Source organism: Ursus maritimus, unplaced genomic scaffold (assembly GCF_017311325.1).
Source record: "Ursus maritimus isolate PB19 unplaced genomic scaffold, ASM1731132v1 scaffold_36, whole genome shotgun sequence".
Classification (NCBI taxonomy): Eukaryota; Metazoa; Chordata; class Mammalia; order Carnivora; family Ursidae; genus Ursus; species Ursus maritimus.
Genome location: NW_024426230.1, coordinates 4,222,924 through 4,249,561, shown reverse-complemented (window position 1 = coordinate 4,249,561; position 26,638 = coordinate 4,222,924). Strand labels below are relative to the sequence as shown.

The following is a 26,638-nucleotide window of genomic DNA, read 5'->3' as shown; positions in this document are numbered from 1 at the left end:
TTCTTTCTTAAAGTGAGATGTTCTCAAATTTTTACATAGAAATTGTCATGATCAATGCATTAAAACTTTAATTTAGCTCTAATTTAACCTAGCAGAAGTTGGTCAAATAATTTCATTGAAAAAGACGTTTATTTTTTTTTTCCTAGCAGTGGATAGTTTTGGTATTCTAGTAGGTGCCAAATTTAAAATGTCACACTTTGAAATGCAGCAGTATTATAAGAAAGCCTTAATTTGTGGTCAGGATTTGATATTTTATCATTACAATTATTAAGTTTAATTGGAAAGTTTCAATTATACTCCTTATTTGGCCAGTGCTGAGAATTGGTTTACTTGGATCTTTTTCCTTGGGAAAACCCTTTATAAAATTATTCTGTGGAAATGGGTGTATCTTAGATGGAATAATCATAAGACATTGAGCTGAGTTCCTATCCATCGATGTTTCTAAAAGAATGGGTAGAAAGAACATACCTTTTGAAGTAGAAACGTATGGTGGATATATTCATTTGTAGATTTTAGTAGGAAACCATGTATGATAATGACCCTTAGTAAATACAAAATAGTCTAATAATGGTCCTTTGTTGTGCATGGTTCTCTTTGTTTAATACTTCTCTCTGTATATATTTTCCCTCTTCTTTTGATATTTATAATAGTTTAATCAGTATGGATCAACAAAATCTTACTGTAATGTGGTTTATCCAAGGCCATAATTTTAATTCAATAAATGAATAATTATTTATTAACAGTCTGATAAGTTTTGGGCTGGGGATATAGCAGAGAGCAAAACAGTCAGGGTTTCTGCCGTCTTCAACCTTTTGTTCTAATTGGGGAGAGACAGCAATGAAGTAAACAAATTACAGCAAACATGAATTTCAGAAAGCGATAAGAATCACAGAGAAAGAAAGAACTTAAAGTGAATGAGAGTGAGCTATTTTGTGGTTGTTAAGTGAGACCTCTCTGATGAGGTGTCACCGAACCATGGTCTTAATGTGAGAAAAGGGCCGCTATAAGAAAAGACAGAGGAAAAGTGCTCCTAGGGTAGAAGTCAGTAGGAAAAAAAGGCCTAAGTGAGAACAAGCCTTGGCATGTTCCAGTGACTAAAAAAGACCCAACTCCCTGGAGTGAAGGAAAAGAGAGGGAGAGTAATGTGAGATGAGGAGTGAGAGCTAAGCGGAGGCCAAATCATGATGGGTTTTGAAAGCCAGAGTAAAATTTGGATTTAACTCTAAGATGAGAATACACTGATTTTAAACTGGTAAATTACATATGATTTGCATATTCAAGAAATTACTTTGAGCAAGAAGTGGGTTTATAGAGACGCAAGAAGTGAAGCAGTCTGTCCTGTTTAGAGAGAGTGATGGCTTGGACTAGGGAGGTGTCAGTAGAGAGTGAATTCATAATATATTTTTATGATATTTACAACCATGGAACTAAATTAGTTAATGTAGCAAGAGTATAGCAACCAGAAAGCCAAAGGAAGAAAGTGTCTGCATAAGGCAGAAATGGTTAACTGAGGCTACTATATGGAGAGGAAAGATAAAATACCGTAATACCATACCATTTACTATTTGTCTTCATTGCTATAATTTACCAACATCCCCTATCATTCTGCCTTGTTGACTGAAAACTTTAGCATCTGATTTACTATCTACCTCTATACCTATACCCCTATTCAGCCTTTGTTTCCAAAAACTTTGAAAGAAAATGTAATGACAAAGGCGGCAAGGGAGTGGCAAAGTGGGGCAAGGAAAATATCTAAATAGTTTGTGGCCCCAAGCAACCTGGGATTTGACAGAATAAAAACTGCCCCAGTTGGAGAGTGTTCTGTGGGACATAAAGAACTAAAGGACTAGACAAATATAATCAAGGGGTGAAACTTAAAAGGAACATTCATAAAAGAGGTTTTGGATACAGAGCATGTGTAGAAACTGAAGTAACAGAGGGCACAATGAAGAGGTTTAGGGGACAGAGAAAGGTAGGGAATTGGGTCAAATTTAGAGACATAGAGAAGACTGTTAGCATAAAAATCTGATGTGATGACTAGAGAGACTTCTGCTGGTAACTTGGATATATAGGAATATAAGGAGTAGAAATCTCTTTTAGGAGATGAACAATTAAAGTTTAGTCCTGATTATTATTTTAAAGGTCTGATACTACTGACCATTCTTTTCTGCCCTTAAATGATGTAGTGTTCTTTGATGGGACAGGAGCAGGGGTAGTGAGATACTGAGGTGTGGTAGCCGCTGGACAGGGCAACAGTTGACTCAAATGAACTAACCGAAGGAAACTCAAGGACTTATTTACAGGGGCAGATTAATGAGTAAAGGCAGGAAGCCAGAAACTACATAGAAAGTGAACAGGAAAGCAAAGACCTGAATCCCTTCTAAAAGAAAGGAGGCCAGAGGAAAGAAAGCCAGTCATCTGTCCTCACATGGATCAGAAGCCAGTGGGTGACCAGGAGTCCAGGGATCTGTCTTCAAGTGGATTAGAAGTCAAGAGGACTCTCCAAAGGGTCAGGAGGTTTAAGTCTATGGAGACTTATGTATTCCTATGATAGTGCATGAATATATCTTGACAAGGAATCACACTGTTATCATGCAGGTAATATCTAGCCTGAGATGCCTCTAGTTGACAGACCTTATTCATAACATTTTAGTAATTCAGAGTAACAGAGACAAAGGTAGGAGACAGGCTTATGAAACAGGAATTGGAATTATTGAAAATTATTCTTATAGAAACACAGTTTTGCCATTTTCTAGGACATATTTTTGAAACTAAGAATATAATGGGTAAGTCGATTAATTTTAGTTCATGGTACCACAGAAACTCATCTGAGCAGTAGCTACCTGTTTTGAGCTACAGTCAAACTGGTGTTAGATGTATTATCTATTTTCATATCTCATTTTTAGCCCTTGTAACTCTACCATATTCTGAAGTTCTTTAGTTTATAATTCTTTAATACTCTATGTTGAAAAATGAATTGACAACATACTCCATTGTCTTCACAACAGAAAATACAAAAATAATTTTTAACAGTTGAGTTGAAGAACTTTGAAAAACTTACGAGCCTCACCTTCAGCCTCAAAGCCAATTTTCCTCCAAATATATTGTGGCATGCTTCAGCTATTTATTTAAATAAGAGATTTTGCTATTTATTCTCAACATTAAGGTCATAGCAAAACTATCATGCATGGTGAGACAGTATAGATTAGCAGGATGTCTTAGTGGTAAGGTTGTATTTTTTTTCTTAATAAGATAGTGCCATTTTTTTTCAACATGATAAAAGGCATTTATGGAATCCACAGCTAATATTACACTCAATAGTGAAATTCTGAAAGCTTTAACCCTAAGATCAAGAACAAGACAAGGATACCTGCTTTCGGCACTGTTATTCAGCACTGTACTGATAGTTCTAGCCAGAATGATTGAACAGGGAAAGATTTTAAAAGGCATCCAAATTGAAAAGGAGGAAGTAAAACTGTCTCTTTTCACAGATGACATGATCCCATATATATATGGGAGATATATACATATACATATGTGTGTGTGTGTGTGTGTGTGTGTGTGTATATAATATATATAATATATTATATATGTATATGAAACCCTGAAGAATCTATAAAAAACTACTATAGCTAATAAATTCAGCAAAGTTGTAAGGTGTAAAGATCAACGCACAAAAATCAGTGTATTTGTGTGCACCAGCAATGAGCAATCCCAAAAGGAAATTAAGAAAGCAATTTCATGTGCAAGAGCATCTAAAAGAATAAAATACCTAGGAATAAGTTTAACCAAGGAGATGAAAGACCAAAGACCTAAATAAGTGGAAAAGCATCCAGTGTTCATTGGTACAAACTTAATATTGTTAAGATGCCAATACTATCCAAAGCAATCTACGAATTCAATTACTCTCTATTAAAATTCCAACAGCCTTTTTTACACAAATGGAAAACACAGTCTTCAAATTCATATGGAATTTCAAGGGGCCTTGGATATCTAAAACACTTGAAAAAGTACAAAGTTGGGGATTCACTCCTCCCAATCTCAAACATTACTACAAAGCTACAGTAATCAGAACATTGTGACGCTTACATAGGGATACATATAAAGACCAATGGAATGTAATTGACAGTCCATAAATAAACCCATGTACATGAAGGTATTTGTGAATCATATATATGATAAGGCGTCTAGGATATATAGAGAAGTAAAACTCTACAACAGGAAGGCAAAAAACAAATTATGGGAAAAGGAGGTGAATAGACATATCTCCACAGAGAATAGTCAAATGGTCAATGAGCAATGAAAACATAATCAACATTATTAGTCATTAGGGGAATGCAAATCAATTATACAAGTGATGGCTAGTTATTAAAGATAAAGAAAGAACAGGTGTTAGTGAGGAGATGGAGATATCGAAGTCCTTATACATTGATGGTGGGAATGTAAAATGGTGCAGCACCTGTGGAAAACAGTTAAGCTCTTCCTCAAAATCTACATAGAGAATTACCATATTGTCCGACAGTTCCACTCCTAGATATATACCCAAAAGAATTGAAGACAGAGACCTAAGCAGATATCTGTACATTAATGTTAATTGCAGCATTAGTCACATTAGTTAAAAGATGGAAACAACCCAAGTGTCCATCAAGAGATGAATGGATGAACAAATGTGATATGTAGACACAATGGAAAATTATTTAGCCATAGAAAGGAATGAAGTTTTGATATATGCTAAAACATAACTGAAGAAAATATGTCAAGTGAAATAAGTAAGATAGGAAAGGGCAAATACTGTATGATTTTACTTATATGAAATATGTAGAATAGGCAAATTCATAAAAACAAAGTAGATTAGAGGTTACTAAGGAATGTGGGGAGGAAGGGATGGGGATTTATTTCTTAATGTTACACACTTTCTGTCTGAAATTATAAAAAATTTGGAAATAGTAGTGATATTTGTACAACCTTGTAAATATAATTAATGCCACTGAATTGTATAATTAAAAGTGGTTTAAATGGCAAATGTTATATGTAATTTACCACAATTGTAAAATATTTTGCTGTTTTATGTCATCTCAACACAAGTTAAAACTGTGCTCAAAATTAATACCTTTTTAAGAAAATAATCCTCTTTTGTGAAGGATTACATATACTCTTGAAATTTTTATCATTTTCCCAAACTTTACAAATTTACCTTCCCATATTCCTTCCCCCAGCAAGTTAATGGGTCACAATTTATGCATCCCCTACATTTATTTCATATAGTGCATGTGAGGAACAGTATGACATTTGTTATCTTTCACTAACTTGAATAATTTACTCCCTCTGAAAACCTATGCAAATATGGACCTTGTCTTCGTATTTGATTTATAGGCTCCTGATAAAGATAGGAGTCTTTTTCAAAGTAACTCTATTTTTAAAGAAAATATGGAATAACCTCACTGCTTATACTTTGGTAATGCATTAATCTATATTGGATCTCAAAGTGCTAACTTACACGTTAGGAGTAGGACTGTCTCCAGAGATGTTCATCTTGTTGCTCTCAGCTTATATCAGCAGCACTTCTCAGATTTTTTAACATGATGCATGTCCAGTGGTATGTTTCTTGCCTAACCTTCAGATGACTTTGATTAGCTATGCATGCTACCACTGGTCACACTTCTGAGTTTCTAAGCTTAATTTGATATCACAGGTTTGTTGCAAGCTGTTTTTCCAGCTTCCAAGCATGGTCCGCAAACTTCTGCAAGTGAATTCCTGTTACTACATAAGGAATAGCTAGAAAAATTATAAGTGCAATTTTTCTGACAGCAAAAATTTAAGAATACAAAATCAATGTCAAAAATGGTGACAGTGATTGGTAGTGGAAGGAAAGTCAGTAAGTCTATTTTACATTTACATATAAAAAACATAACTAAACTTTTAATGAAACTTAGTCATGGAAGTTTTTTATTCCTATAATCTGTGATGGAAGTTAAAAGGTAGTAATACTGACCAAACTAGGATTGCTGTGTCTGAATTTAAAAGCAAAAACCTATGCTAAGGATGAATGGACAACTAGTCATCATTATAACTGTTGGTAGGGCCTTTTGCATGGCCTCAGAATTTCAAAACTGCAAATGAATTACAATATATATGAGAACGATTGCAATTGTTACTTAGAATTTTCAGATATGTCTGCTTTCAAACCTTGGGGTTCTTCAGAAGTTAGTGTCTCCTATGCTCCTGAGGCTACTTTATGGGAATGGCTATTTAAAAATAAATGACCATGCCATTCACATGGGTGGGACAGAGAATGAGTAAATAAGAAGCTGGACATATACTCTAATTCCCATTCATTCTCTCATCTTAAATTCTTTGAAGAATGAGTATTTTCAGGTTTTTCTGAAAAAATATACTTTCATTCTTTGGCTTGACTGAATATATATCAGTGTTAAAGCATGCTCTGTAAACAAAATCAAGTCTTTGCTACATTGTGACTAAAGCATGTTATAATGGTCCTTTTCAAATTTTTGCAGTTTAGAAGTAGAGACATGATTGTGTGGAGAGTTAATTACCTGGAGAAGAAAAGCAATTATTACTTTGTATCATAAGATGTCAATTCCTATGATTTCCTTTTTTAAAAAAAGCCTCTTCTTGAAATAGTATATTTTTTCCTTAGAAATTGTAGGGTAGGAGGAAGCATTATCAAATGTGCATAACTGTACAATAGTATAAAAGCTGCAATTACAAATTGAACTTACTTCTTATAGCAATTTTCCTAAGTGCTTTTGTTGATTTGAAGACTTGTTTTAAAAATTTGCCAACAGTCCACACAATTATTAACCATCTCCTGTGGTTGTCTGTTCTCTGCAAAAAAGGTCAATCATTTCTTTCATTTTATGCCAGATTTGGAATAAATCTTGAAGTGATACTAACGGTATGACTCAGTGTATGTAAAAAAAATTATCAGACTTGGGTGAAAATTATTTTTCCATCATCAAGCTGAAACATATGTGACTTTTTTAAATGGGTGTAATTTGGTAGCTGGCCTAACATTAAATTTTCAGAAGATATATGTTGTAATGGAAAGAATATGGTATTTGACAAAACCTTCGATCTCTCTGCATTTGTTAGTTATGTGTCCTTGGACCAACTGCTTCAAGATAATATTATCTGCCCTGAGTATTAAATGAGATAGTATATAATAAATAATATACAATAATATACAATTATATTAATAATATATTAAATGCATGTATTATGACATACATATTTTATATAAATCATAAGATAGTTTGTAAATTTAGCTAAGAATAGTTAACATTTATTTATTTATTTATTTATTTATTTATTTTAAAGGTTTTATTTATTTATTTGACAGAGAGACAGCCAGTGAGAGAGGGAACGCAAGCAGGGGAAGCGGGAGAGGAAGAAGCAGGCTCCCAGCAGAGGAGCCTGATGCGGGGCTCGATCCCAGGACTCCGGGATCACGCCCTGGGCTGAAGGCAGACACTTAACGACTGAGCCACCCAGGCGCCCCAAGAATAGTTAACATTTAAAACACTCATTTTACAATAATATTCTGAGGTACATACTATAAAATTGCTTAAAATTTTAAGGTAGATCTTCCCAATGAGTATAGGGACGTGGAAAAGAAAGCAAGCCAAAGGAAAAAACATATGGTTGTGAACTTCAGAGGAGGCTTTTAAATGGCTTCATTTCTTGAAATTGCTGAAGTATATATTTTCCCCTGAAAGAATATAATACTATATTTCTACACCTACCAGATCCTTAAATATCCTTAAGTGGGAGTTTCCTGGTGTAATTACCTTAAATACCCTTAAATGGGACTTTTGCTGATGTAATTACAGCAATAAATATAGAATACATATAAATCAACTATTTATAAAGGCATTAATAGGAATAGATGTTTCTTATATATAGATATTGTAGAGGGTACATATTAAAGACATGGTAACATTATCTGTTGAAAGGTAGTATATTAAAAGCATGTATTTTCAAGTATTAAAATCTTTCAACAGTTTTAGTCTGTTAAATTTATCATTACTGTTAATTTCATCTTTTAAAATAATTTACATTTTGTTCTGTCTAACCTGAAATTTGAATAGCATGTTATTACACATGATGGGTAATCTGTAGTATATTTTTCGTAGTTAAACTGAACAAAAGCTAACAAGCTAATGCTTCTGCTTTTTTTAAACTGCAAAAATGTGAATAATTACCCTGATTATAGATTGAGAATAGAGAAATACTTCTTGAAAATGGCTTTATTCATTAAAAAAAATGATACTCTCGGTTTCAGTTTTATTATTGAAGTATAGTTGACATAATATGTTATCTTAGTTTCAGGTGTACAGTATAGTGATTCAACAATTCTGTTCAATACTCACTCATCTCAAGAAATGTAGTCACCCTCTGTCACCATATAGTGTTATTATAATAGTATTGACCACGTTCCCTATGCTGTACATTCATCTCTGTGATTTATTTATTTTATAACTGGAAGTTTGTAACTTTTAATCCCCTTCACCTATTTCACACATCCCCCACCCCTTTCCCCTCTGGCAACCATCAGTTTGTTTTCTGTATCTATTCCTGCTTTTTTTTTAAAAAAGAAATATTGTTCATTTAAGGTAAATTGATTTACATAAAACTTGGGATTACCACTTTATTACTGCCCAGAACTATATAGTTGAGTCCAGGTTATTATGGAAATGTTAAATATCTTTGAGAAAATATATAATAAATTGGGAGATATTTCTTAAAATGGTGGAAACTAAATATTATTTTGAAAAAAATGAACCATTATTCAGAATATATGCTGCCCTGAATAAGTAAGTTTTCAGTGCTATAAGAAGCTGTTATCTTACTGTAAAAATTATCAAAACATGTCATGTTTTGTTCTAAATCTCACTTTTTGCCTATTGCAAAGTTAATTGGCACTTCCACTTTCTCAGTCCTTTTCAAGGCCAAAATCATTGTTGGTAGGTTATCCTAGAATTATTAATATTCTACTAGATTTTTATATTGATTTTTCATTTTAGGATGTTTCACTGTTATTCCTCCAACCAGATCTCCTACTTTAAGTTGATACCAGTATTTCCTAAAGAGTTATATATTTGCATTCTTACCATAAGATAAGGTCATATTCTCAGTAAGAGTATAAACAAATACATTTTCTTACACCCAAACAAAATGTTCACTAATTTTCATTATAGTTGGCAATTGGTAATATGTGGATCAAATATTAGTATATGCCCATTTTTCTAGACTAGACTCAGTCTAATGGACATGATAATTTATAACTTATAATAATATAACTTATAACATTTTTATAACTTATAATATTTTTTGAAATCATTTCCCCAGATATATCTGTTTTATACACATCGATTGATCTTATAAACTCAAAGAAGGTAACTGGTTTGATAAACATTTCATGAATAAACAGTTCTTAAAATCAATCACATATGTTTTCAGTATACATATAAGAACATTTTAGCGTCATTTTTTCATTTATTAAAAAATACTTCTTAAGCATCCACAGTATACCAGGCACTATTCTAGATATTTGAGGATACTGTAGTGAACATACAGACAAGGTCCCTTTCATATTTTACTTGAATTTTTATCTTTGCTCATGCTGTTTTTGTTCCCAGATTTTCTCCATAACATGAATTCATTTTGTATTCTCTTTATATATTTTATTTGTTTTATGTATAGTATCTACATGAACTAGAATATGAACTCCATGAAAACAGGAGGGTTTGTCTGGTCACTCCATTTCTAGTATAGTACCTCACATTTAGGAGGGACTTAAGAGATTTTTGTCAAATGAATGAATGAATTGAATAAAATGAGGACCAGGAGTATGTGATATCCTGAAAGCTAAGTGAAAAGTTTTTAGAACCAAATGGTCAACTGTGTCAAATGCTGCCGATGGGTCAAACAACATAAAGACATGAGGATCGGATTTACCCAGGTACAGCTGTGATGAATGGTTTGCATGGAGTGAGGGATGAAGGGCATATTGGAGTAGATTCAAGAAAAAAGGAAGTAGTGAAGAAGTAGAAAGAAATTATATGTATATATATATAATTCACTGAAGGAGTTTTGAAGGATAAGGAGATTGAGCTGTAACTGGAGAGAGAGGTAATGAGGCCAAGGAAGCCTTTGAAATGTCTTCTTATATTTTGAAATTTCAGACATACAATAAAAGAATTGTACAGTGAACCCCCTTATACCCTTCACATATATCAGCAATATCAAGATTTCTGTTGATGTATGTTATTTACTCATTTTTTTTGTTGCTGCAGAAATATTTTGAAGTGAATCGCAGTCATTTTAGCTGTATATATTTCAATATGCATCTTTAAAAAAAGGAAAAAAATAGCATTTTTTACACAACCTGATGCCATAATCACACCTGTTAAAATTAATAGTAATTCCTTGATACTATCTAATACCTAGTTCTTATCATACAATTGCCACAATTGTTTAAAAGTTTTTTGATTCTAGATCCAGTCAAATTCTATTTTACATTTGATCATTATATCTCTTAGAGTTCTTCTAGTCTAGAAACAGTCCCTCTTTTATTGATGAAGCTAGATCAATTGGCCTGTAGACTGTCTTACATTCTTGATTTGTATCTTGGCTTCCTCATAGTGTCATTTCATTTATTTTTCTGTTTTCAATATTATTGGTAAACTGTAATGTGTAAATGTTTGATTAGGCTTAGCTTCATCTACTTTAGGAAACATACTTCATAATCAGTGCCCTGTGTGTCATATCTCATCACATCAAGAGGCACATGGTTAACTTTCGCATTCTTACTTATGCTAATGGTGATCGGTGAAGTCAATTGGTGACTGCCTTATGTTTCCATTGAAAATTACCCATTAACTTTTCATCTTACGATTTGATGATCTTTGCCTAAATCAGTTATTTCATTTACTTTGCCAAAGGGTAATTTTTTAATGCTGTCACAAAGGAGGGGTCTTTAAAAATTGAATAAATTGTAACATACTTCTGTGTTTGAAATGATCGAATAGAAAAGGAAAAATTATGATGTAAGAAAGAACTCCAATACATGGAGAAATGACAAACTTGGTAGGTAAGAAGGAATAGATTCCACTGCTTAAGTGATTAGAATACCTCAGGTAGGAGCAGGAACAGTCTAAGTGACTTATTCAAGGTTACAGTAGCACAGAGTGAATATATTTTATTAAATTTCTATCAGAATTTTGCTATAGAATCTGTGTGATAATTGTACCTAATTTTAGAAGCATGCATTTTCAATATATGATACTGTATGTAACATCAAAACTGAAACCATTTTAAGTTTCACTGCCTATATTTGACGTTGACCCTACTTGTTAGAGTTTTTCTAATTTCTTCCTCAAAAGTGCATTTTTAAATTAATGTGTCTTATACATCTGTATCTTTACATTATAAAAAATGTGGGCATATACTTTTATGTAATTGTTTTTCAGCTTTTGTTGCTAGTCTATTGCAAAGAGAAGTAAATGCTGCTGCTGCTAAACAAATAAAATGATAAATAACTGGCAGTTTAGACACTAATGGAGCCTAAAAGCCTTTAAAATGACAAAAACAGCAACTTTTATGATTTATAGGTGCATTTTTGTTACACAGTTTGGTCATATACCTGACAGTTTTCTCTCTTTGTGACTTTCTCCTAAAAATTATAGTTTTGTGTTATCTGAGTGAAAAGGCCATTAGAGTTAGTAGAAGAATTTGACAGCATCTCTTCTGAGGATTGCAGCAATTACCATTGGTGGATGTACAGTCTCCTTTTTTCCTTTTTTTTTCCTTTTGTAGTAGTACTAATGCTAGTGATATAATTTAATTCTCAAAGAATACATACTGCAAGTTTGAACCTATAAACTATCTCCAGATTATCTCCTATATGCTATATGAAATTCAGTTTTAGACAATCATATTTCTTTATGGCTCAGTGATTTCCATTTACTACCTGTTGGTCTATACACTCTGAAGAGTGCTGTCACTCTGTTGGGGTTACTGTATTGTCTGACATGATATGTCTTATGTATTAAATTAGAATTTTAAAAGCAACATGGATTATATAATCTCTTCAGTTACTTAGTGTCATGTTGTTGTTTTTTCAGAATCCCTATTGAGGTTGAGCTGATTTCTTTTCCTGTTTTGGCATCCCCAAAAGAGCACTCTGTACTTGTCTCCAAAAGCAAGAATGTAATCCGATTTGTTTTATTTTTTTTCTCCTGACTTAGATGAGAACATATTGTATGAGCTACATTGATCAGTATACTTTCTGATAGTCTATCAGACTATACTTTCTAGTCATTTATTGGACAATTAATACAACCTTGTAAAGACTTTCCTAGAGTATCCCTATAAACTAGATCATTTTACCCAAGAACCACAGAGATACATCTAGGTAGACAAGGATGAAGAAAAGCTGATTAGGAGAAACAGGAAATATTAAACCTTCAAATTCACATTATATTTTTCAGATTCTCTTCATCTTTACAAATGAAAGACATACTTGCTCTCTACTGAAATGTTTTGTACAACTTAAGAAACTTAGTTTTTCATGTCATGACTCGAATCTTCATTGTTTAAAATATGAAGATTGAATTTAGGTGTATCCATATAATATTACTCTTTAAATTCTTGTGATCTAAGTCTTTTTTGTAGAAGTAAGAATGATAATCTTTTACTGTTCTTTTAAAAATTCTAAACTGCTAGAAAAATGGTTTATTGAGGCAGTTAATCCTTAAAGCAATATAAACTCCTTATGATTTTTCTAATGTTTGTAGCTTCTCAAATTTGTCCTTCCAAATGTACTTTAAAAATATTTTATAGAGTGGCTTAGAATTTTTAAACTGTAGTATCAAAAAGAAATGTGTTAAGTACTTGGGAGTTTTCATATTAATTAAAAAACAAGTATTTTATAAATTTAAAAATAATCATTCTTTTCATTTTTTTGATTACTGTTTAGTAAAGAAATACTTCTGAGAAGTAAGTTTATGTGTTGTGTTGGGATGTTGAATTTAATACCAAGCTGCTGTAATGAGGCTCAGAATAGTCTGAATTCTAATCTTTTTTTTTTTTTTTGCTTTAAAGTTTATCTAGAACATATAAAATAAGTTATAGGACCTGTGTATTAAACCCAACCAATTTCATTTTAGTCATGTCTCACATATATCTATAGTTTATTTACTAGATGTAAAATGAACACTATAATTAATCTATCAATTATCCATAAATTTCAAATTTCATAAACTATTTTTTAAAGATTTTATTAATTTATTTATTTGAGAGAGAGAGGGAAAGGGACAGGCAGACTCCACACTGAGCATGGAGCCTGACATGGGACTTGATCCAATGACCCTGAGATCATGACCTTAGCCAAAATCAAGTTGGATGCTTCACTGACTGAGCCACCCTGGCACCCCATAACGATTTTAAAATTTTGTTCTTAACTCTGATATTCTGTGTTATTTTTAAAGCTATATAAAAAAGGCAGGGTTGACTCATTTATCTAATAAATATTTATCGTGCACCTGTTATGGACTAGGGACTGTTAAAGACTTTGGGGAAGCTACAACACGAAACAAAACAAGCTGATCTACTATCCTGTGAGAACTTGCATTCTAGTGAAAAAGTTAAAAATAAACAAATATAAAGTATCAGGTAGTGTTGTTGCTACAATTAGAAGAGTGGGGTAAGTGAATAGAGGATAGTAGAGATGAAGAAATTTACGTACTACGTAAACTTTCCAAGACCTCCTCTACCCCCCAATATAAATGCTCTTATCACTCTAAATCATCCATGTGTGCCATCCATATAAGTATGTCCATTATTTTTCATATCATAAAATTATATAATTGTCTGGCCTGATGTTAGATTAGTTTTTCACCCTTAAGATGTCCTCTCTGAAAGCTGGGTCCATTGATCTCCATCTATGTGTTATCAGTTTTTAACCCTAAGTCCTTTTATAAGTGCTCAGCAAGTATTTCTTATGTCAATGAATGAATGATGTGCTCAGAATGTCTTAAGATCTCTGTCTCTGCTGGAAACCCAAGGCCCTTTTTGAGACAATTAAAAAAGAATGAGTTAAAAAATGGTAGAAAGGAACATTTATGTATGTATTCATTCTGTTTGGTTCAAATGAACATTTCTAGTTAATTAAGAGCTCCACGTTTTACGTTATTTTATTATCCTTACTATATCATAGTTTTTCATAGCTTTTTTGAGAAAAAATATAAGAAGGAAAGTTTTCTGAAAATTAATCTTTTATCCACAGGTACTACTGAACGAGTATGCTTGATCCAGGGAACAGTTGAAGCACTGAATGCAGTTCATGGATTCATTGCAGAAAAAATTCGAGAAATGCCCCAAAATGTGGCCAAGACAGAACCAGTCAGCATTCTACAACCCCAGACCACCGTTAATCCAGATCGCATCAAACAAGTGAGTGTTTAGTTGGGAAATCAAAGAGAAATATCCACAGCATAGTATGAATTCCTTATAAAGAAGCTTTAATGTCTTAGCATATAAAGTTTTTCTTTTGATACTTAATACATAACAAAGTTGTCACTTTATTTACTTAAAGACTATCAGAGTCTCTTCCTTAGATTGATCAGTTGATTTATTGATTGACTATCTCAATTTTTAGTGTTACACTGAGGAGCAATTATGTGGCTCGTTTCTTTTGTGATTGCCTTTTAAAAAATTTATAGGCACAAATTAGATTATTTTTTAGGAATTTAATCTATTTAAAATTACATTCAATTTTTAAATGAAGTATAAAAATTGAAATGAAACTATATCCTCAAAATTTAAATACCATATTTTTAGTAATATTTGTAGTCTTTAGTAGAGTTATTATGCATATAAACTTCTGTTTTGTTAATTTGTTATATTCAACATTCTTTTATAATCAAATATGTATAAGTAAATTTTTGTACTTAGCCAATAGTCCCTTGTTACAAAACAGCTATTATGTTCTGTATAACATGTAGTATTTATATATATGTCATGAAGGGCCAATGTTCATTTTTAATGTGTGAGATTTTCTGTAACAAAAATTTTACTTGATAAAAGACAATGTGAGTTTTTAAGGTTGAATAATGGCTGACATGATGTAGGAGAAAAATGACATTCTTTAATGTTAAATTAGGTGAATTCTTCCCCATAAACTCTTAAATTCTCAAATTTTTTTGATACCTTATGATCATGATTATTGTTTCTGCATTTGCCCTTTTATAATTAGCTACTTAATTTGTGATCATATTATAATAGACTATGCCTTCAAAAGAAGTGTATTATTCTTTAATTCAGAGAATATTTAATTTACAGAATTTTATGTTCATTGTAATAAATTTGAAACGTAGCTCAAAATCTTATTAATTTCATGTTTCTGAGTTGAGAAAAAAATTTTATACTAAACAGTGTTATGAACATATTATAATTTTACCAATATATAGATAAAAATAAGCCTGACTAATGATATACAAACATAGGAATTAATAATTAGGTAATATATTTTCAGATTACAGGCTAACATTCAATTTTCTATTAATTACCATTAAAATTGTTTTCCATGTTTATATCAGGTAGCTGTTATTCCATATAAAATCATTCATTTTATACTCTTTGTCACTGTCAAAATAGTTCAATTTGTATACCCTTCACAACTTTTCAAGGAAGTATCTTTTAATTTATGCATGGCAGAATGTAAATATTTTAGAGCTCTAAACATCAATAGTTTTTTTTATTCTTCACAGCCATTTATAGTTTTGAAATGTTTAGTTTTTCTATGCTAAATGAATACAAGGAATATTTTTAAAACTGACCCCAGGACTCTAGAGGTGGTCAGATTCTAAAACTATGAGTTTAGTTAAAGACCTCTGGGTTAAAATAACCTGGGGCTGAGAATTTACAAAATTGGCACTAAACTGTAGGATTTATTGACTTTCTACCTTACTCCAGCCTATTACTTCTCTCTTTTCTTTTATAACTTCTGTGAGAAAACTTCAAACATTTAGAGATAAGAGTGAACATCTTGATTTTTTAAAAAGTAAAATATACAATGTAGTTTGAGTAGTATCATATCACTGGTGGTACATTTAGGACAATGATATGAATTATTATTTATTATTTTATAATAATAGGTAGCACCATCAAAAAATGGAATATAAATATTGTTAAAATTCTGATTTTCTCTATGCAATATGAAATTTGAAGGCTACCATATATCTAGTACCAGTATAGATTGATGAAAACCAGAATTTGAAAATGTTTGGTTTATTTTTACTTGCCTTGTTCAGTTAACGTTATTTAAATTCAAGATAAGTGTTAAAAAAAAAACAGTGATTGATTGACTTTTGTGTATTTGCATTCATTTGTAAGCCTTGTAGATATTGATGGAATTAAAATTATTGTTGATTTTTAATATTTTCATGTAATCAATAATGTATGCAATTAGAGTATCACTTAAAAACATTATCAAACAAGTACACTAAATCTAGTAGAGCAATATATTTAGCCCTTAAACCCTTTCTTTGTAAATGTAAAAATTGAAAACTTTACGTGAAAAATCTGGAAAAAAGATTGAAAATATTTCCAAGATATTATAGATCAACAGTTTTTTGTTCTAAGTTTCCTATTTTAACAATGTAAGATTTTTTGTTGGGTTGTTTTCCAAACAGTAAGGCAAGCATATAAATTTAAATGACCACAATTCTATAAAAAAGCTGGCTATCCATTATAAAATAATATGTTTAAAATAAATTGCTCTAGAATATATAAAAACATTTCATATGATATATATATATGTTGTAGATTATAATACATAGAATCACAGTAAGATTTCTTTTAAATGGTGCTCTTCCCTTTAACTGATAACAATTATCTCTGCTTAGGGCTTTCTTTAGTCCTGAAGTTAATTTTAAAAACAATTTCTTTAAAACATCTTTTTAGAATTTTCTTTTAATTAATTTGTGCAAAGAATAAAATTAAGATTTTGAAAAATGAGAGAGCTAGAAAATATAACTTCTGCATAGAAATGAATTCATGTTAAATATGAAATTATAGATTTTCTTAATGTTTATTACTTCATGTCTGTTGTTTTTTTATGGTTGATAATTTTAAGGTCTTGCTTCCTAAAAATGTACAATTTTTATGTAACTTGGACTTAAAATAGGAAATCAAAGTTAGTTCTAAACAAATAAAAGTTGCTTTAAAAGTCATATTTTCAAACCATATATTATGGACTTTTAACAAAATATTATATTTTGAATTATGTAATCTAGATACAGTTGGTAACTGAATTGCGTGAACTGGAACATTCTGCCCAAGTGAAACCCCCCCTTATTGACTGAATGAGTGCCCAAACAAATATAGTTTTTAGGAAAATAGTGCAAACTGGTCTTGCAGGTCTTTCATATAGTGGAATGATGAAATCTAGCATGACACAGCCTTACCTCCAACTTCAGATATTAGATGTTGTTCCCTCTCAAATGCTTTTTGTTGTTATTGTTTTATTTTAAAAAATATTTATTTGCCAATAGAGGGATTCCAGTACTTTATATATTCAAATGATAATAGTAATAATAATTAACAGGAATCAAATAATCAAAATATTGTAGCCTGTGTTCCATAACCCTAATTAGTTTTATTAAGGTTATTATAATTATTATGAAGTACCTAATACCATTGTGCTTATTTTACAAGTCAGTATACTAAGAAACTGATATGGAGTACAAGCCAATAAACCAAAGTTAAACATACTTATTACAACATAGAACATACTACTTATTTTCAGGACACACAAATAGCAGAGACAGTCAGTGATATTCAAACAATTTAAACCCTGTTTGTAGTTCTGAACACCTTCCTGGAACACATCTTTAGCCCAGATTATTTAGTACACATTTATCCATTTCCACCTTTTTATATTTTGAGCTTGATACTATTTTCCCCTCCTAGGATTATTGAAACTTTTCTTCTTTTAAATCCCTCAAAGCCTTCTCTAAATATGGTTGTCTGTACGTAATGAGTCAATACAGTAAAAGCTAAAACAAGATGGAAACTGCAAATCAGTAATATAGTTAGCATTTGTTAACTTTTGTCTCTTACAGATTTTCAGCAGTTTTTTTTTTTCCTTTTGGCTCAAATGTATTTTTAAGAAAAGCCACATTAAGAGCAAAGTGGTTATAGGCATTTAGAGCATTCTCTTATATTTAAAAAAATCAAATGAACATATCAGAAATCTTAACTTAGTCAAAGAATTTTACTACTGTCATGAAAAATTGGCAAAAATAGCACATAATATGTTCATTATTCATCCATACTGTCATGAATTTATTGAATTCCTTCTTACTGAATTGCAAGATATATTAAATTATAGCCCTTGCTCTCTCAAACTAGTTTGGGAGAGATCATAAATGATTAAAATAATTTATAAAAATGTCAAACTGTATTATATACCAAAACTACAATATAAACAGTGTACTATAAAAGTTCAGAGGCATGTGAAAGAAATGTAGGCTGGAGTGACATGTGGTCTTATAGAATAGGGTGAAGGTTTGAACCGGGCCTTGAAGATTATATAGGAATTTCCTAATTAGAGGAGAAGAAAGAAAAAAAACTTATTTTAGGCATATGAAACAATAATGGATTTGAGGAGAAAGATATAATAATTGAATAGTAAGAAGACTCTCATAATAGAAATGGAACATTTGGATTGGAGTTTAGAGGAAATTAATGTTAGATAGATAGGATGGGACCAGATAATAGAGAGCCTTGGGTATCTGGCCAAGAGGCATTCTATAGACTATGGATACTTCCTAATATTTCCCCAAAGAGCTCTTTTAATTTCTCTGGAAAGTTAGGACGAAAGGAGGCACCTCTGCATTTTGTTCTCTTTTGTGCTAAGAATCCAGACCGACTCTTAGGGTGCTTGTAGGTACAACTATTGGTAGAAGAAGAGAACTATGACAATTAGCTGAGTGATCTACTATGCAGATCTTTAGGTTTGAAGGTTTGTAAGATAATATTTTCTAAACGTCTTTCATGTAACACAAATCTAAGGAATGTTAAGCTTTGTCAGGAAAAATAAATAAAGGTTTGGTGGTCAAGAATGAAGGATCAGTAAAATAATAGTGCTATCTATGGTGTTTATTCTGTTTCTGTGCCAGCCATTGTGCTATGCACTTTACATGTATTATCGCATTTTATGTATCTTCACAAAAACCTATGAAGCAAGGAAAGAGTACAGAATCCATGTTATACTTATGGAAGCTGATATTTAAAGGAATTGAGTAACTTACCCAAGGAAATGTAACTGGTAATTGATCTTAACACTGGGCTATCTGGCCTCCAATTTTGGACAATGCTGATAAAATGAAATCCAATAGATTTCTCTCTTTGGGGACTTTTCAGTATCTGGAATAAGTTTATACAAGAAGAGAACCTCATTTAAAATAGAATGTCTTGGGTCCGGGTAAAGTTAAGAGACTAGGCAATATTTTAAGAAGATGACAAACACCTAATCTCTTTTGGTAGTGAAGTTGAGACAAATTCCTGAAGTTGAAAGATATTTCGAAGTAAAATCTGTAAGGCTTTGAGACTGACTTGTTCTAGTTCCAAAATGGTGAGAAAATTAAAAATGATTATATATGGTTTTGAGCCAAGCAGAATGGTGAAGCCTAGAAAGCAACGAGTGAATTTTAGTTAGGCACCTGTTTGAGATAATATTTTTATGTGTTGCAGACAAATTGAATAAGTTGTAAGTAGTATGCTTTTCTCTTGAAGTAGTCTTTTATAGAAGTACAGGTGAGAATGTAAAACTGAAAATATAGGTCCTTAATTACATTCAAGGCGATAATTTCACTTACCATCTTCATAGTAGGAGAGGGGAAAAAGAGAAGCAAAAAATGAGATACAGAAGCAGTTACCAGAAAAAGTAAGTCAGAGGCATTATAGTATAGTGGTTAAGTCATAGGATCTGGAGCAGCACTGCTCCAGGTTCAATTCCTGGCTCTTTAATTGACCAGCTATGTACCTTTGAGTGAGTTGTTTTGCTTCTCTGTACCTCAACTTCTTTACCTATAACATAGGACTAGTAATAATAATCTATTTAATAAGGATATTGTATTAACTGAGTAGAACTATACCTGGTTCTTAGTAAGTGCTCTTTATTATCATAAGGGTAAAAGGGAAATCAGTAATACTCCCTGTAATAAAATAAGGAGGGAAAGTTTAAGGAAATATGCTAAAAAAGATCAAATACCCAGAGAAAAATACAAGAATAATTTTTTAAATAAGAAATTATTGGAGATTTAAAAGCTAGTGTTAATCACATGGTGAGAGCAAAGTCATTACTTCCTACTAATATGATTTCCTAAAAGTAAACAGGCCAGTTAGGTGAAGAAAAAAAAACGGTATGAAGGGTAGAAATGCTGATTTGGAATTTTGGATATACAAAGCAGTAAAATACAAGTTAGATAAGGGAGGCTCACGTAACTCCTGCTACTCCAGAGGGAATGGCTTGTGTTAAAGAATAAAAAGGAGCTTGAAAAGGCAGAGAAATTAGAGACGAGATTACTGTGAGGGGACAAGATGCCTCAGGAGTGGTGGAAAGTTAATATTTAGGGTGTTAAGGTCCTAACCTATGAAAGGTGGGAGGTCTGAGTATACAGTTTTGTCTATAATGAAAACAATAGGAAGATGGAGGGAAAAAATGGTTTGGAAAATGGAAAAAGTTCAAATGTAGTCAACTGTAGTAAGTAAGAAAATTCATTCTGAAAAATCATGATTTCTTTCAGGTAATAAAGACTATCAGTTGAAAGGTAGATAAAATACATGGGATTGAATGATTGAAGAAAAGGATAAAGGTGCAGAATAGCAGCTATGAGGAAAATAAGCTATGGAATAAGAATAAATTCTGAAAGACCTGTGTAAATTGGACAACATGAGTTTATATTAGTGCTGAGGGGTTCCAGATAGTTCAGACATTGGAAGAAGGGGAGGATACTTGTCACAATGAAAAACCAAAGATGACAATTACATATTCACATATTTTATCTTTTTTTTTTTTTTTTTTTGGTAGAGCACTATACAGATTTATTTAACAGAACTCGAAACATGGTTTGGGAAGGTGATTACTTGAGTAATATTACTCAGCTAGTAGTAGATTTTGAATTACAATTGAGATGTTTTTCATTGCTGTTCTCACCATACCTATAAATATCAGAGGTTCTTGACAGTCTGTTACTGTAGATTTGCTTGGAGGTAACTGCATATATTACGGAGTTTATTTATAGTAATATTTTCTGGTCCAGCAAAAGTGTCGCTCGTTAACAAGAATGCATTTTACAATTTGTAATTACTTTTTAGTTCTTATTCCCAGAAGCCTAGTAATATCTACATTTAACTAAATGTCTATTGTTAAATCATGAATATTTTAAAACTCTTTCAAAGGATCCACTATTTTGAAATTGTAAAATACTTTAAATTTTCCTGCATTAAGTAATTCAGTCTTCAATCTTTAAAGCAGAATTCTTAAACAGCTAGTAAATTCGTGTAAATAAAAGCATATTATACTTTTCCATTTGAAAGATAAAATTGTGCTAAAAAACGTCCTTCACAATCACTATTTCATAAATGTGAAGAAAGCATTTTTAGAGGAGAATGTCCTTTGTTTATGTTTTTTATAATAAATATTTTAATATACTGTTGTTTATGTGGATACTCAGTTAGTTGCATCTTCATGATGTGTTACAGAAATTTTACTAAATGATTTTTAACTTGAAACCACCAAATTTTAAATCTGTGTAGTAAGTAGGAGTGAATGTTTTGTTTATAAAATATAGGGAAAGAAACATATCATACACTTATGTTGCACATTGAAATATTTCTTATGGATTCTCTGGTTCTATTTCTGTTGTTAAGAAAACTATCACAGCTGTTTCATTAATCTAATTAATAAACATTTTAAATTAAAAGCATTATTTTAATATATTTACATTTATCTGTTTGTTAGAACAGTTTTTTGTAGCTAGTACTTTAAAAAAATCAACAAAAACGAAAACTTTCTGGAATCTTTTTATTGTTATAGGTTAAGTTGGTAAAGGGAGGAAACATTTTGTGTTTTAAGCGTCTATATGAATAATGGCTACAAAACTCATGTGTTTATTTCATTACGTGCTCATTATTTTAGGAATTTAAATGAAGAAAATATACTTAGAGACAATTTATTGTGGTATTTTGATAATCTTATCCCTGAAGCCCAAATTTATATAATTTTCACCAGTTTATTTGAAATATTAAAATTCTAATTTCTTATCAGACTAAGATGTTTAATAAGCACATTTTTAATGATTTAAACACATTAATATTTTCCCTGAAGTTTAAAGTTAATTGTTTTTTGTTTCTGTGAGAAATAAATAGCATTAGAATTATTAAGGACAATGTTGATGACTATGAGTTGTAATAGTTACTAATAATACATGTCCAATAGTTCATACATATGCCAAGCAAAAAGAAAGGGATCGAATAAATTGACTGAAGATAGTATTAACCTATGTGACTACAAATTGTGAGTCACTTGATATTACTACTTTTTCCACATCATTCTTTGCAGTGTTTCAGTACCTTACTGAGAATTCATATCCAGGGCAAGGTGGATACCCTAGTGAACCTACAGTACTTCAGGTTGATTTTACCCTGTTGGAAACATGAGAACCCAGCACATACTTAGTGTTTCTGTAGGTTAATGAACTTAAATTCTAACCTATTTGGGGAGAAATGACCTTTAGATTTATATCATATCTGTTTTGTCAGCAAGCTCATAATCTGAGATAAGTACAGAACAGATTTTTGAATGTATGTTAACTACTCACAGGAATTCTCTGTCATAACAGTCATAACCAGAGGTGGGAAAATAAAATCTTTACTATTCATCACATAGTAGCATGAAGTCAGTAACATATGTTCCAGCATAGAATTGCATGAAAAGAAAATATTAGAGCAATTTTTAATAACTGAAAAATGAAAGTCTCTCTGGAGAAATGATGGGAATTTATTACAAAGAGTGAAAATAGAAAACGAAGGATTTGAAGATTTTGTTTCTCCTTTTATGAAGTTTTACTTCTGAATGTTGCTCCTGTCCCCTTTTTAAATATGCTTTAACAAAAACCTTGGTATAGCTCAACATTAAGTCTAGTTTTCCTCAAAGTATTTTAGGTTTTAACTTAGAAGAGCCAGGAATTACTTGAGGAGTGGACTATTTATAACATGATTTGATGTTAGAACCAATCTTAATTTGTTACTGGAGAACAGTAAGTTAAGTAGAAGCCTGTGAATTTCCTAACCTTTCTTTTATGCTTAACTGCTTTGTTCTACCCAAATCAGAACTTTTGAAATCTCAAATGAAGAAATGTGATTTTATTAAGTAATTTTATCTGAACCTTTAAAGTTATGCTTTTGCTCATATCTGAGTAATTTTGCTGTGTATTTATTAGTATAAAACAAAATGGCCACATAGAATTGCGTATATACTATAAAACTTCCCCATTTCACCTATTCGGAAATATTATATATTGAGGGTGCTACTTAAGCAATGCTATTTGCTAAGTGAAAATATATTTTTTTTAAAAAAGAAAAAGGTTTAATATCTTACACTTCAAGTTTATTCTACTAGACTTGAGGAGTTTTTAAATTATATTAATGGATTGTTCAAAAGTATATTATGATCTCACACAGCATATTTTATATACAGTACGTAGAAGCATTTTGGAATGAAGTGAACAATAAATATTCCTAATATTTTTGTGCTTATTTTCAACACAGGCTGATATTGCTACAGTACGTCTATATTAAAATTTTAGTTGTTAACATAAATGATAAAAATATATGGCAATTTATTAAAATGCTATTAGTTACTTGTTTATTAATATGAGGTTAATGTTTACGTTTTCAGACGGGCTCTAAATTTGTTAAAAATTAATATTTTAGGAGATAATGTGATTTAAGAACTCAGAACTGCAAATTTAGTTGCTTTTAAGTATGGATCCCTAAATTCATGTGGAATCAACTTGTTGGTGATGTTCAACAGATTAAGTAGGTGGATGCTTTTATGCCAAAGTAAACTTCATTTCACCACTTCTTCCAATCCCCGACTGTATTCATTGATAGGAAGATGACTCTTTCAGTTTTACTCATTGAATTTCTTGAATTTTTTGTTTGACATCTCTTTTCCCCTAAGCAAACAAGAGGGAAAGAAAAGAGACTACTATTCATGAATATGGTCAGGATACCTTTAATACTCATGTGAATTTTTATCAGTCACCATCATGATTTCAAGTCATGAATTTATTTTTACATGCTTATGCATGCATATTTACATGCATTAGTTACTTAATTGATCTTAAATTCCATTAAATTTGAATGAGTAGGAGAAAAATTTGTTCATAGGATTTTGTTCTCGTTATATTACATTTTATTTTATTTTGTTTTACTTAAATAATCAGTTTAAGGCTTTTAAAGGTTGATTTGCTCCTGAACTGCTTTGTTCCCAGACATTGCCATCTTCCCCAACTACCACCAAGTCCTCTCCATCTGATCCCATGACCACCTCCAGAGCTAATCAGGTACAGTATCATCCTGTCATCTACACCATACTTTTCACGGGTGATTGCCTGCACACTGGAGAAAAAGATAATGGTGGGTTAAGGATGTATTCGTTCATTCACATATGTACACCATGATCAGATTCCAAATAACCTGAGAAAGAAATATCGATTATTCCTGAAAATTTATATGCATTTTTTAACTTTAGATAACAAAAAAAATATATTCAGATGGTAGACTACTCGAATTTTGGATTTTTCCCTTAAAATTATGACTTTATGGAGCTCTGCGGGTTATTTATTGAGTCACTGTTTATAATCTCCATTATTGGTTCTTCCTAGGATTATTGGTATATAAGTTAAGAATATCATATATGTAAAAAATTGTATAAATATGACCTATTGAGCAAAGGTATATCTTTAAAAGTGAATGCATTTTCATTTGTTTTTTATTTCAGACATGCCTTAATATGTAAATAATTTTCAACTTTCAATGAGAAGTATTTCTAGTGATCTAAAAGTAACTGAAAATTGGTGTTTGTGATAATTTTATTTCTGTTTTACAGAAATAAATTTCTGTTTTACAACTTAGGAAATGGTCTAATTTAATACAAACTGTTTTATTCTGTTTTACAACTTAGGAAATGGTCTGATTTAATACAACCATTTTCTTTGGTGGAGTGGCAGACTTTGACATTAGAAATATATTAGTCTGATTTGATGATTGTTTGGGTACTGAATATTTGTAGGTCATTTTTCAAATATGTAGTTATTTTTGGCACATTTAAGTAAATCATCTGAAATATTTTATGTAATTCAGAGCCATACTGTACTTGACAAATGTTGAAAATATATTCATTAAAATGATTAAACACATTTTCATTCTGTCTGAGTTGAGCTTCATTTAGGTGAGAGATGTTATTTTCTTTAATATTTCTACTTTTTCACTAATACAAGGCCTTATGGGATTATTCCATTATTAAACAAAAGCTTATCTTTTTAATATATTTTTCATATACTTGACCAATAAATTATTAACTTTGAACCATATTTGCTAACTATATTAAATGTGCCTTTTGCATGTAATGTAATATAAGGCGGTCAGAATTATTTTGCTTATTTATCGAGTCTAATACTTTTGCAACCTCAGGAAAATGTTAAAATAATAACTGGAAACAAAACTAAAATAAGGTGCTATGTTATTGTATAGTAGGAGATGGATTTTCATTTTATGCAGTAGCATTCCCTTTAGACAAAAGTACTTTATAATACTCACATTTTAGTCCCCATAAATTCGTTAAAATACTACATATATCTCTAGTGATGAATCCCAGCACTTCTCTTTGAAGGAAATAGTATGACATAAAGTGAAAAGAAAGCTTGTAATATTAATGCATGAAGTTCACTCTATATACCTTATCTCCTAAGTAAACTTTAATTACATGATATAGAAAACTATTGAGACAACACTAACTTTATTTTTTAAGTATTTCTCTTGTACTTTACCATTCTTTACTTTCCAAACAAAAACAAGACAAATGAGTGCAGCAGCAACAAAAACAAAACTAATGATTTTTCCCAACAAACAATGTAAAAAATCCTGAATCTGGAAAGAAAAACTATCTCAGTAATTTTGTCTTTGAAGTTAGATTTGTATTTTCTTTTATTTATTTTATATGAACATGTGAATATTATTAAATGATTTCTTAAAAAGGCTAGTTTATACATTGAAGTCTACTAATATTTTTACCCTCTGTGTATGTTACCATATCCACCTTTGCCAATTCTTTTTCTAATATTTGAAATAACAATTCGTTGTGGTTTTGTACTTTGTCCACTATACTCAGTTATATTCGTTAAGTATATTTTACTTATATTCTGGTTTCTTCTGTTTTTATACAAACAAGCATAATATCTCCTGGATAACATGAGGCAAGATCTACAAGAAGAACAAAACAAGATTCTTAAATTTATTAAAGGAATTGTAGTCATCGTCCATC

The 26,638-nt window shown here is 31.1% G+C and overlaps 1 protein-coding gene across 2 annotated transcripts in view; it reads left to right on the top strand.

Moving 5' to 3' along the window:
* Positions 1–26,638, top strand: part of NOVA1 (NOVA alternative splicing regulator 1) — a 149,177-nt gene that overhangs the window by 97,846 nt on the left and 24,693 nt on the right. For both annotated transcript variants that reach the window (XM_040620798.1, XM_008708826.2), the window contains exons 3-4: positions 14,309–14,475; positions 24,588–24,659. In XM_040620798.1, the coding sequence (XP_040476732.1) occupies positions 14,309–14,475; positions 24,588–24,659 (239 nt within the window). The remainder of the gene's footprint in view (positions 1–14,308; positions 14,476–24,587; positions 24,660–26,638) is intronic.